The 12944-nt window shown below is 45.5% G+C and overlaps 1 protein-coding gene across 1 annotated transcript; it reads left to right on the plus strand.

Moving 5' to 3' along the window:
- Positions 1-7127: 7127 nt before the first annotated feature.
- On the plus strand, positions 7128-8998 carry LOC120444283 (cytochrome P450 9c1). Its single transcript, XM_039623798.2, has 3 exons — positions 7128-7429; positions 7494-8028; positions 8085-8998. The coding sequence occupies exons 1-3, from the start codon at positions 7251-7253 to the stop codon at positions 8943-8945; spliced, it is 1575 nt and encodes a 524-aa protein (XP_039479732.1). The 5' UTR covers positions 7128-7250; the 3' UTR covers positions 8946-8998.
- Positions 8999-12944: the final 3946 nt, after the last annotated feature.

Genomic DNA, 12944 nt, shown 5'->3' on the forward strand with positions numbered 1-12944 from the left:
TCCGACAATTACGCATCGCACACTCAATATAATCGCCGTTGCCAGGACAATTGCCGCATTGCAAGTCGTGCTCTTCAAATCCTTGGAATTGGGAGCGAACAATAACCGAAAAGGATGTATGATTCCCACGCAACTTACAACCCAACAATGCAGAATGCACATCCATCTCTTTTTGGCCTACTACAAATCAGTATTTTGGCCAAAACAATTGATTATATGGGTCAAATGTTGATTTCTGTTCTTCGGCAAACCCCTAATCCCATTCCTAATGGATTGGCATACAAATTTCAAAATAATTTTTTTTTTAATTTTTTGCAAATTTTGATGATGTAACTAACCCCTTAAAAAAAATGCAAAAAATTTCAAAAAACTGATTTTTGAAGAAACTCCAGATTGTGATAGAGACTTATAGTTTAGACATTTAGATATGCAAAAAAGTATTTTTAAGATGATTCTGACCCTTTTTGGCCAAGTTATGAAGGTTACCCTCTTATCTTCAGACCGAAAAATAGGTATTTTGGCCACAAAAATCGAATGTATGGTCCAAATGAGGAATTTTCTGCTTTGTTTAGCTCCTAATCATATTTCCAATCGATTGGCATTTCAATTTTAAATTTTCATTTTTTTTCAATTTTTTGCAAATTTTGCTGATGTAACCCCTTACAAAAAATGCGAAAAATGGCCAAAAATTGATTTTTGAAAAAACCCAAAGTTGTGATAGGGATCTTTAGTCTGGACCTTTAGCTATGCAAAAAAGTATTTTTCAGAGGATTCGGACTCATTTTGGCCAAATTATAAAGGTACCCCCTTATCTTTAGACCGAAAAATAGGTATTTTGGCCACAAAAATTGAATTAATGGTCCAAATCAAGAATTTATTACTTTGTTTAGCTCCTAATCGTATTCCCAATCGATTGGCATTTCAATTTTAAATTTTCAATTTTTTTCCATTTTTTGCAAATTTTGATGATGTAACCCCTTACAAAAAATTTGAAAAAGGGTCAAAAATTGATTTTTTGAAAAGCCGACCAACTGTGATTGGGATCTTTACTTTGGACTCTTAGGCTTACAAAACAGTCTTTTTCAGATGATTCTGACCCTTTTTGGCCAAGTTATGAAGGTTACCCTCTTATCTTCAGACCGAAAAATAGGTATTTTGGCCACAAAAATCGACTTTATGGTCCAAATGTGGAATTTTCTGCTTTGTTTAGCTCCTAATCATATTCCCAATCGATTGGCATTTCAATTTTAAATTTTCATTTTTTTTCAATTTTTTGCAAATTTTGCTGATGTAACCCCTTACAAAAAATGCGAAAAATGGCCAAAAATTGATTTTTGAAAAAACCCAAAGTTGTGATAGGGATCTTTAGTCTGGACCTTTAGCTATGCAAAAAAGTATTTTTCAGATGATTCTGACTCTTTTTGGCCAAGTTATGAAGGTTACCCTTTTAGATTCAGACCGAAAAATAGGTATTTTGGCCACAAAAATCGAATTTACGGTCCAAATGAGGAATTTTTTGGTTTGTTTATCTCCTAATCGTATTCCCAATCGATTGGCATTTCAATTTTAAATTATCAATTTTTTCCCATTTTTTGCAATTTTTGATGATGTAACCCCTTACAAAAAATGCGAAAAATGGCCAAAAATTGATTTTTGAAAAAACCCAAAGTTGTGATAGGGATCTTTAGTCTGGACCTTTAGCTATGCAAAAAAGTATTTTTCAGAGGATTCGGACTCATTTTGGCCAAATTATAAAGGTACCCCCTTATCTTTAGACCGAAAAATAGGTATTTTGGCCACAAAAATGGAATTAATGGTCCAAATCAAGAATTTATTACTTTGTTTAGCTCCTAATCGTATTCCCAATCGATTGGCATTTCAATTTTAAATTTTCGATTTTTTTCCATTTTTTGCAAATTTTGATGATGTAACCCCTTACAAAAAATGAGAAAAATTGCCAAAAAATGATTTTTGAAAAACCGACAAATTATGATAGCGATTATTAGTTTAGACTTTTAGCTATGCAAAAAAGTAGTTTTCAGATGATTGTAAGGACTTTTTGCTTATTTTTGAGGATGAGCCTTTTGAAAAAGTTGTATGTTTGCCATAATTCTAGTGCTAATTTTTCGACCAAATCGGCATTTTAGCCAAAACAATAATTAAGCTAATCCGATTTAAGCGTAATCAGATTTCAAATAGACTGGCTTTTAAATTAAAAGTTTTAATTTATGTCACTTGTCTAGCTGAAGAATAATTAGAGTGCGTTGCCAATAAAGCCACAAATTTAATATGCGGCTATTATTCAAGATTTAATCGTTATAAATTCTGCAAAATCAATTACCCACACTGCATACACTGAAAATAATAAAGCCTGTGCCAGTTGATATGCATTTAGTTTCCACCATTAAGGTTTCGTTGTGGCAAGTATAGCTAGATGAAAATAGGCTTAAGCTGTGATCTAAGGCGGAAATGTACATTTAATGCTCTCATTGACTTGAAATGTATGGCTTTGGAAGCAGTTAAGAAACTTCAGTCCCGAATTGCGGACCACTTGGGTTGAGAACTTGGGGCGTGCATGTGAGTAGCTGAACTTCGATCGTCGGAGCGTTTAACATTTGTATCCCATGAGGCAGAGCCGTAAATCCCGGAGCCGCAACTCGGTGACCCCATTCATCAAAGTGTCGCAGCAGCTGGCGAGCGGAATCTTTTGTCATTTGCTGTCAAATCGCAGGGATTTGATGAGGGGAAGGAAAAACTAATACGTGCTGGAAGTCAACAGAGCAACATGTAAAACATCGGCAGTGGCAAGTCGGAAAGGAAGGGTGATGAGGCGGAGTCCAGGTGGAAGGGTTCACCCAACGCTCGTCGAGCGTCTCTAATGGGTGGCAATAAAGCAAATGTGGCAGGTGTCACACAGCACTACGCACACGTCGAACAATTTGCGCAGTATAATTGTTGACACTCCCCGATGCGTGAATACTCGTATATAAACGCAAATAAAGCATGTATGGGTTCCCATATTTATTTGTGACTCTGCGTGCGTGTCATTAGTGGCCGTCTGAATGGAGCCAGGAATCCTGGCAGTCGGCGGGGAGGAGCTAATAATACAGCTTTTATTTATTTTGGGATTTTCCTCAACTGACCGACGGGCCATCAAAGCGCCTGCAAACAAACAGGCCCACTGGAATAATAGGCCCCCCTAGAAAGAGGTGGAAAGTGGGTGGAAAGTGGGTGGGTGGCGTGTTCGGTGGACCGTGGCATATTTGTCATAATCAGCGTTTAGGCATAAGCATAAATTTGAATGAGTGCACACAGTGGAGGAACGAGGAGTGGAACGAGGGTCAAGGCCCACATTGTGTAGGCATCCTTATCACATTTTAGGCATTCTTTTTCGGCCAGAGATGCGCAGAGCAGGATTCTGGGTAAAGGCTATACAGGCCAGTGGTTCGATGCCTCCGAAAGCATATTACCAACTCTGTAACTCGACTTTTTACTCTTTAGTATTTAAAGTACACTTCTATAAGTTTCAGTTCTAGCCTTGCGGTGCATGCACCAAACTCCCATGTATAGTATCTTATATTTTATGACATTTCCATGCCATGACAAGAAATTCCGCAAAAGTGCGAGTAAACTTTGAACTGAGCTTCGCAGTTGTGTGGAATCTGGCCTCCATCGACGAGCGGATAGCTCCGGATGCCCCAGTGCACGGGTATGCGCACAAAGCAGGACTCATCTATGCGGGGACATGGCTGACCCGCACCCCGGGATCAGGAATTTGCGATTAACAGGAGTCGCGTTGCCGGCGGACGGGCTCCGTGAGCAAATATTTGAGTTCCGTCGAACTCCGGGGACTGCAGGAGCCCAAAATGGAAAGGGGAGGAGTGGAGGCTATCTGGCCAAGTCCATGTTTTGGGGGAGATCGGCCTTGTTTGGCCATAAATTTGATGTGTGCATAAAAAATGTTTTTCGATTTCCTTCGACACACATAAATTCCTGGCCCGAGTCACGTGCGAGCAGGTGTTGGCCGCTTGGCAGCCAACTTGGCCATTGTCTTTTGGCCACTTTCCTTCTGCGAGATGCCGACGACAGGGCGGCGCATCGGGCGGAATCAATAGGTGGGCAGGGAGGTCGGGGCATGGGCTGCTTTATTTTCGTACAAACATTTATTGCATTTTGTTGATTTTCGGGCGAAAAATCTAGCCAAAACGGTTTCCGTTTGTCATAAATTCGAGGGCCACGCCGCCATAGAAACACATTTAAACTGAAACTCGGCCGATTTGCTTTGAATGTTCTGGCATTTTTCCGGGTATGTTTTGCCAGCGATTGCATAATAACATCGTTTGTGGAATGGCCCACAATGGCAATAAATTAACATTTTATATGGAATGTGGTTTCGGCGCGTGCGAGTGTAAGAGTGTAAGTGTGTGTGTGTGTGTGTGAGTCCTTTTCCACTATGCAGTTGGCTAAGCCTTTTATGGCGCGATTATCGGGCAGCAACATTTTTGGCATTCCAATAAGCAGTTATTCAAAGCGGATTTGCCCCAGCGCAAGGATCCGAGGATCCGAGCTGAGGTCTCCGAGGAATCCTTGAACATAACTTAATTCAGGTTGCATACTTTTCGGGGCCGCCCATCTTTCCATCGAAACTTGTGAGGTCCTGCTTTTTGTTTGTTTATCTTAATTATAAATTATAAACTCATACAGCAGGGGAGCATACATGGCAGGATAACAGGCACATACGTAGACAGACATCTCGTAGACGAAAACAATGGCCAAGTGTTTGCCTCAAGGCGTTTCGAGAGCATTTCAATCGTGCTTATATAAATACCTTATTAAAGTTAACACAATCCAGGCCCAAAGCGTATTACATAAGTTAATGATGCTATCATAAGACATCCCATAACATACAGAGGTAAAGATGAGCCTTACATTACATTTTATACTTGTTTGATTAGACCTACATCTTTATATTTCTTGTAAAAGCACTGGTGAGTTCGATGTTATGAGCTCGTCCTTCGTACTGCTTTCTCCCACATCGCATTCTACCTACTTGGGTGGGTAGTTATGGGGAATGCAAGATATATGTCAAGTGCGCAGCACCACCCCCCTGTGTCCTTCGTGTCCTGCACCACCTCGTGTACACCGCTGTGGGCACTCAAAATCACACACACACTCACTGGCTGGGCAAATGTTTGCGCTTGTGTGCGCGGCCGCGATAGCGTTATTATCCGTTTGATTAGAGAAAACACAACGTTTTGGCCTAATTAGAGTCAGAATGTCAAAACATTGACTTTGGGTACTTGGGTATTTGGACGGACATCAAAGAGGATCCCACTTAGGAGCACAACTTGGCGGCACTTCAAGCCCACTGGCGAACGGACGGAAAGGGAAGCGAAAACAGACTTGCAAACGGCCAAGTCAACAGCAACAAAGCCAACGACGAGGTCGATTGCGAGGACGAACGATTCAAATGGCCCAAACCCATCGGTTGCCAATGAAGTGCAAAAAAAGCGTCTTCAAGTACTTGGCCATTTGCGCCACCCCACTCCACTCCTCTGTACTCCACCTCCCACTGAACCCACCCATTTTTGCCAATGTAAACACATTTGATATCCAGCAGAAACAAAAACGATGGAGCAGCACAGTGGCGTAGGTAAGATTTATGAACAGGGGCGCCACAGAAGTCTCATTCATATGGCAAGCTCACATTAAATATCGCTGATGGTATACTATGAAAACAAGGACATTACTGAAGAGAACCCCTTTTTCGGGACCTCCAGCGCCTCTGGCCCCAAACAGCAGTTACAGTGGCAGGCAGACTTAGTGCCCAACAACGAGGCGGGTGAGAACTGGAGCTCAAAGGACGAGCGAGAGATTGATTCTGCTCTCATTTGATATTCCTGACTGACCGCTGAATCAAATGGGATTTTTGGCTGCCAACCGATTTGTTGGCTTTTTGTCTTCATCATCCTTTCTGGTCCTTGCCAGCGCTCCCTCGTCCTGCAAGCAGTGCAATAATTTCCCGTTAGCCTCGCACTAAATGCAAGCAAATTTTGTCATTTGCACGGGACGTGCGTTGGATGCCCAAGGACTTCGCACAGGACCTCTCGGATTAGAGCGAGTTAGAAACTAAACTTTTCCCAAATGCTAACTGCAAGCAATTGCATTATGCTTTCACCACTAAAACTCTCGAAATCATATAAGGTTGTACTTCTCAGAAGAATTCCAAGCCACTTGAAAAAGTGATTTTGAAGAATTGTAACCTTTTGTTGTATCGTTTTCTCAACAGATACCGATCACTCCGCCTAATTGCCATTTAAGCAATTTATTTTAATTGTACAAATATACTTCAATCCTGCCCGTGACTTTGCCAGTGTAAGATGCAGCGAGGGAGATTGAGTTTGAGTTTGAGTTTCAGTTTGAGGTCGCCGCTGCGGGAAGATCCCAGGCACGTAGTTCCCCTTTGGCTCCTTAAGCAGCCCCAAGCTCCCACTCCACGTCGGGCTGTCTTCGCTAAGTCCTTTATAATAAATAGTTGAGTCGCTTTGGGGGATTAGTGCTGAAATTAGTTTATGCCAATGAGATTAGGCATGACATGCCGAATGCCAAGTTCAACTCGGCCGAGAACTGAATCTAGTCGCACATGCTCAAGGACTTCAGTGTGTTTACTGCGGAAAAGCAGCCAAGAAGCTTTCCCCGTATCGTGCTTAGTCATCAGATTGGAGTTATCTCTTTGGATTAATCCATTTTGTGTGTGTGTGTGTGTGGTGGCATCTTGCTGCCATTTAATGGAATATTTCGATTAGGATCTATAAATAGGTCTCAGTTACGTCATTGGTTTTCCCCATTTCACAAGATGTTTGGCTAATGGGCTTTGCAATACAATGCAGATAGTTCGGGTGAATATACATAACTCTATAATGTTCATGTGACTCCCAATGCTAATTGAATTGATAAGCAAACCCACTCTCTTAATGTTTGGCTTTTTCGCTCAATCAGGTAAACTCAAGCACACATGCACACACTCACACATTTCGCCGGTTCTGGCTCTCCCGCTATACATGTGTATATGTGCATACACCTCTCTCCGAGATAGCTTATATATATGCAGAGAGAGCGCACATTGTTTATTTCAGTGGCGTTCCGTCTGTTGACTGGCGAAGTCGCTCTCTGAATTTCTCGGCAGCTCCCCGCGCTGCGCAGCTGGATTAGAATCCCCGACTCCCTCACCAAATCCCCAAAATTCCGTCATGGTTTTCGTGGAGTTGTTGATATTCGTGGCCTTCGTCGGTTTGCTGCTGTACAAGTGGTCCGTCTATCCCTTCGGGTACTTCTCGAAAAGGGGCGTGGCCCACGAGAAGCCCATTCCGCTGCTGGGCAATATTCCGTGGTCGGTGCTGATGGGCCAAGAGTCGTACATAAAGCACAGGTGAGTAAGCACAGGTATGACCCTACTCCAGTTCCTCCTAAGCCCTTGTTACCGTTCTCATTAGCATTGACCTGCACTTGCGACTGAAGCAGCACAAGGTCTATGGCGTCTACAACCTGCGGGATCCTCTGTACTACCTCGCCGACCCGGAACTCATTCGCCAAGTGGGCATCAAGAGCTTCGATACCTTCGCCAACCATCGCAAGGGGATCACCGATGGATTCGACGATTCCAGCGTGATTTCCAAGAGCTTGCTCAGTCTGCGGGATCGTCGCTGGAAGCAAATGCGCAGCACCCTGACGCCCACGTTCACCAGCCTCAAGATCCGCCAGATGTTCGAGCTCATCCATTACTGCAACGTGGAGGCGGTGGACTACGTGCAGCGCCAACTGGATGCGGGCACTTCCGAACTGGAGCTGAAGAACTTCTTCACGCGCTACACCAACGACGTGATCGCGTCGGCTGCCTTTGGCATCCAGGTGAATTCCTTCAAGGATCCCAACAATGAGTTCTTCTCCATCGGTCAGCGCATTTCGGAGTTCACTTTCTGGGGCGGACTCAAAGTATTGCTGTACATTCTGATGCCGAGGCTGATGAAGGTAAGTTATGCACTCTCCATTCTTTTAGAGGGTGTAAATCCTTTCCCTCCTTGCAGGCACTACGCGTACCCGTGATGGACATGAACAACGTGGACTACTTCAAGAAGCTGGTCTTCGGTGCCATGAAGTATCGCAAGGAGCAGAGTATCGTGCGGCCCGATATGATTCACCTGCTGATGGAGGCACAGCGACAGTTTAAGGCAGAGCAGGAAGGATCTTCGGATTCAAGGAGTGGAGCTCAGGAGGATAGGGCAGAATTCAACGATGACGACTTGCTGGCCCAGTGCCTCCTGTTCTTCTCGGCAGGATTCGACACGGTGGCCACCTGCCTGAGCTTCACCAGCTACGAACTGATGATGAACGCCGATGTGCAGGAGAAGTTACACGAGGAGATCTTGGCCGTGAAGCAGCAGCTGGGGGAGAAGCCACTCGACTACGACACCCTGATCGGCATGAAGTATCTGGACTGCGTGGTCTCCGAGTCGCTGAGGAAGTGGCCACCGGCATTCGTCTTGGATCGAATGTGTAGCGCTGATTTCCAGCTGAAAGACGAGGCGGGCGAGGTTGTGGCTAACCTGCGGGAGGACGACCTGGTGCACATTAACGTGGCGGCGCTACATCACGACCCGGACAACTTCCCGGAACCGGAGGAGTTCCGGCCGGAGCGCTTTGACGAGGAGCACAAGCACGAGATCCGGCAGTTCACGTACCTGCCCTTCGGAGTGGGCCAACGTAGCTGCATCGGCAACCGGCTGGCTCTCATGGAGGTCAAGTCGCTGATCTTCCAGCTGGTCCTGCGCTACCACCTGCAGCCCACGGATCGCACGCCGGCGGACATGATGAGCAGACTCTCCGGCTTTCAAATGCTGCCCCGTGAGCTGTTCTGGTGCAGGCTGGAGTCCCGTGGAGCCGCTTAATTAATAACACGCCCCCAGATACACACATAAATATTAATAAAGCGAGCGGTAACGGCAACGAAACAAAAGCTGACAATTTATTTCATCTGGACACCCTTGTGCTGACAAATTTGTCGCGGCCATGTTTCATTCTCCATTCGCTTTGTTTTCCCTGGCTCCTCCGGCTTTAAGGTCCATGTCACGGGCAGAGATTGCGGGCTGGGAGCGGGCGACGAGCCACGTCATAATACTGTCAGGACATGATGTCCTCGTCCAACCACCCAGGTTGTATGTGTTGCGGTTACACCGCATAAAATAACAACGAGGTGTGGGTGGTGTGTGTTGGGTGGTGGGCGGTGTCACCAGCCACACATACGCCCACCCGCACACTAGCACACCAGCATACCAGCACAGCCACCCACTCTCACACACGCGGGACATTAAGGATTATTTATTGGGGGGTATTTTTCAGGCGGCATTAAAATTTTTCGGCACAGTATGAATTATATTACACTCGTGTCATAAACTCGATTTCGCAGGGCAGGAAAAGCGTTGGTTGGCAAGGGAAAAGCACCCCTCCTTCGATTTTCCCACCCGCAATAGACTGCCAAACATATGCTGTAAAGCTAAATCTAAATAAATAATTAACATCAAACTGTGTTGCAGCCTGAACTGAAAAGGCTTTCCCCGGCTTTCAGTTTCCTTCTTCGAGTGAAACGTTGTCCAAAACCCTGGGAAACTCAAAGTGGGTTGCTTTTGGTTACAAATCATATTCCGGTATACTTCATCTACTTTACGGCTTTACAACTGCAGTAATTCTGCTAACCTGCTTAGTTTCATCGCATTACGTTTAGTGGTACTTTGTAAGCCTTGTTTACAACGTACTGGCCATTCACTTGGCCCGTAAGTCTGATTAGCTGGAAGAACTTGGCCCCAACTTTCTGCACCTATTGACGGCCATGGTGACGGTGGTCAAATCCGGAGCACGCCTATGGTCATTAGGCTGAGACCCCAGGGCAATTACCAGATATGGCCGTGCAAACACCCACGCACCCACACAACCATTCGCCATTCGCACAATGTAACGCACGTAATTAGTTGCATATAACTTGGGGCCTCGAGATTCGTAAAACTTTCAACGCGCTTCAAATTAGTTGGATGTTTTTTATTGGCAGCCTTGTTGTCGTCCTCGCTGCAACAATGTTGCCCATGCAAAACGGGTCTGGTCTGGTTGGATTGAGTCACATGTGGAGGAGCAAATAGGCCGGCGGCAATCCCGCATGGACGTGGACGTGGACGTGGAAGTGGATGTGTGTGGAAGTCTACCACAATATTTGCTTAAAAATGAGGCAAAGGCAGTGGAAAGTGGAATTAAAGCGAAAAGTTTGCGAGATGCTGGCGGGGATAACTAAGCAAACGCTTTGCGGTTCTGGCCCTTCGTTTTATGGCCCAAGTTTGTCCGTTTCCCAGCATCCCAGTTTGCCAGCTTCTAAGTTTCCCAGCTTGCCGAAGGCGGCGTCAAGTTTCGAGATTCTCCTTCGCTTTTTGGGTGGCTGCATTCGAGTTCCGCCCGCCCGCCTGCCTGCCTGCTTGTCAACGCTGCGTATGCGTAATCTTCAGATGCCAACGCTGCGTATGCGTAATCTGTAGAACGTCATAAACTGTGGCGACACCAGCAGAGCTATTTCTACAACTGCGTTCTGTTGCCACTCCTGTTTTGCGTTTTCTGTGTTGTTCGCAGCAACCTTATCAATCAATTCACCCACACAAATGTGGCCTTTATACTATATATATATATCTATATATATATATATATGTTTTTGTGGTATGTGTGGGGTGTTATCCTCGATACAGAGCAGAGGTCATAAAGAAACTTTGGCGCCGCGACCGCCAGACGCCAACAGAAGCATTACATTTTCCCGGCAGACGCAGAATATAAAAAAAGAAAAACAGAGAAGAAATAAAATGGAAGGGTGCGGCAGAAGTAGGGAAATAGGAGAAAAACAGCGATGACGACGATACAATGATAATGCCAGGAACAATAAGACGAGGCAGCGGCCAAAAGGAGAAGGCGAACCGAGCCGAGCTGAGCTAAGAATGCTGAGCATTAACAATTTGGCACAATGGCAAACTGTCGCACACGAGTTTTCCCTCTGGCTTTCCTCTTTTCCAGCTTTCCCGGCCTCTCCCACGCTTTTCTTGCCCTTGCTGCGATGCGTTTTGCGATAAGCACGAAGCGATAGCGTTCGCATGGCTGTGAGTCAAGTGTTTTCCCTCGTGTATGCGCACATTTTGCTGAAAATTTCAAGTCCTGGCGTTCAATCATCGACCAGAAAAGCGGTGACAAATGGATAATTATAAGTATTGAAAAATTGTCTTATTTGTGTGCCGCCTGCTTGGAAAATTTGTTGCTGCCACCGAACCGAAAGGTTCTATAAATTACTATGTGCACCTGCATAATCAAATCCCAGCTTCAGGATGCCGTAATGGCTTACAATGTCACAATGGGCCCGAAGACCAGGACAATAATGATGCTAAAAGTCCCTGTACTTCGAAACTATGTAATTGAATCGCCTGACATTGTTTGTTCCCTCGTAGTCAAATATCTGAGCCCCATCTGAATGTGCTCTCCTTTTGCTTATCGCAGCTTGTGGAGCTTGTATATAAATACGAGCCAGCCCCCCTCTTCTCCAGTCCCCCCCTGCGTCCTCAGTTGGGGAAAAACGTTGTTAACGTCTCTTGAATTCGGTGTAAGCAAGTTTCCCCCATAAGGAAAACAAGAAGGAAAAGCATAATTTGGAGAGTGCTCAAGAGAAAGTTTCTTGTGTCGTTGGCAAGTTTTTGAAGACCTCCTCCAGAAGCCACACACAAGCGCACACACACACACACACACACAGAAACACATGCACACACTGACACAATTGCGTTGGGATGGGGAAAATAAACATAATTTTATTTTCGGTTTTTATTTAATGCTCCGCCGCATTACAGCAATTTCTGCAACATTTTTGTTTATGCGATGGCAATCGAGTTTCTGTGGCTTGCTCCTGGCTCGTCCTTGCTGCTTTTGCTTCTTCTTCTGCCAGCTGCAAGATCCTTGCGAGCATATTCGTTGCATCCATCTATGGGTGCAACAGCACAGTACTCAGCATTATTGTCTAATGCACATTCGGCTGGCCAAGCGTGAATTTGCATTGCTGGCATTGTCATAACTGAGCTGCTGCACATAAATCGCTTTGGTCCACATTTGTGTGACATTTTTCGGTTGGGATGCCTCGTGCTGGGCTGGGGATCCCCACCACGACTGGGGATGTGGCATGTGGCAGCTGGCAGGAAGCCGGAGGTAAAAACTTTTAATATTTCTCCGCCGCCAGCTGTTGCCATTCCTAAGCCCGCGCCACAACCACATGCAGCGCAGTGCTGCCAGTTGCATCCGGGCCTTGGATTCCGGATTCCGGACTACCGATTCCCGATTCCGCCCGTAGGTGCGGCACTAACAAAGGCGGATGCTCCGCAGTAGGCCAATTGTTTCGCTTGAACTCGACCAAGCACACGCTGTGAAATTTAATTAGCCGCCCTCGACAATTGTAAATATCTGCTGGATGGGAGGGGGGATGGAAGGGTGGAAGGGTGGAGGGCGGAAGGAAACGGCTTGGAATGCGGGAACTTGGCTCGGATGAGCGGAATGCGAGTGGCACATCCGCCTGCGAGTTGAAACAATGCCACCAACTGGCCAAAAGCACAATCCTCTTTGGCTTTCTCCCACTTTTGGCCTTGGGGCCACGGGAACTTCTACATGGAGCAAAATTCGGGGTTTCGCCGTCAAAGAACTTCTGTCTAAGCCAAATCAACTCGATACTTTCACTGGCGCGCTGAAACTTGAAACTTGGAATCACGTTGTGCTCGAAACCATTAAATTACGTTTCATTCCACCAGGACAAGTATCCTTTATTTAATTGCTTCAATTTAATATTGATTTAGAGTTTGCCTCGCAGCTTGGAAAATATTGTGTGTTCGCAT

Source organism: Drosophila santomea, chromosome 2R (genome assembly GCF_016746245.2).
Source record: "Drosophila santomea strain STO CAGO 1482 chromosome 2R, Prin_Dsan_1.1, whole genome shotgun sequence".
NCBI classification, from domain to species: Eukaryota; Metazoa; Arthropoda; class Insecta; order Diptera; family Drosophilidae; genus Drosophila; species Drosophila santomea.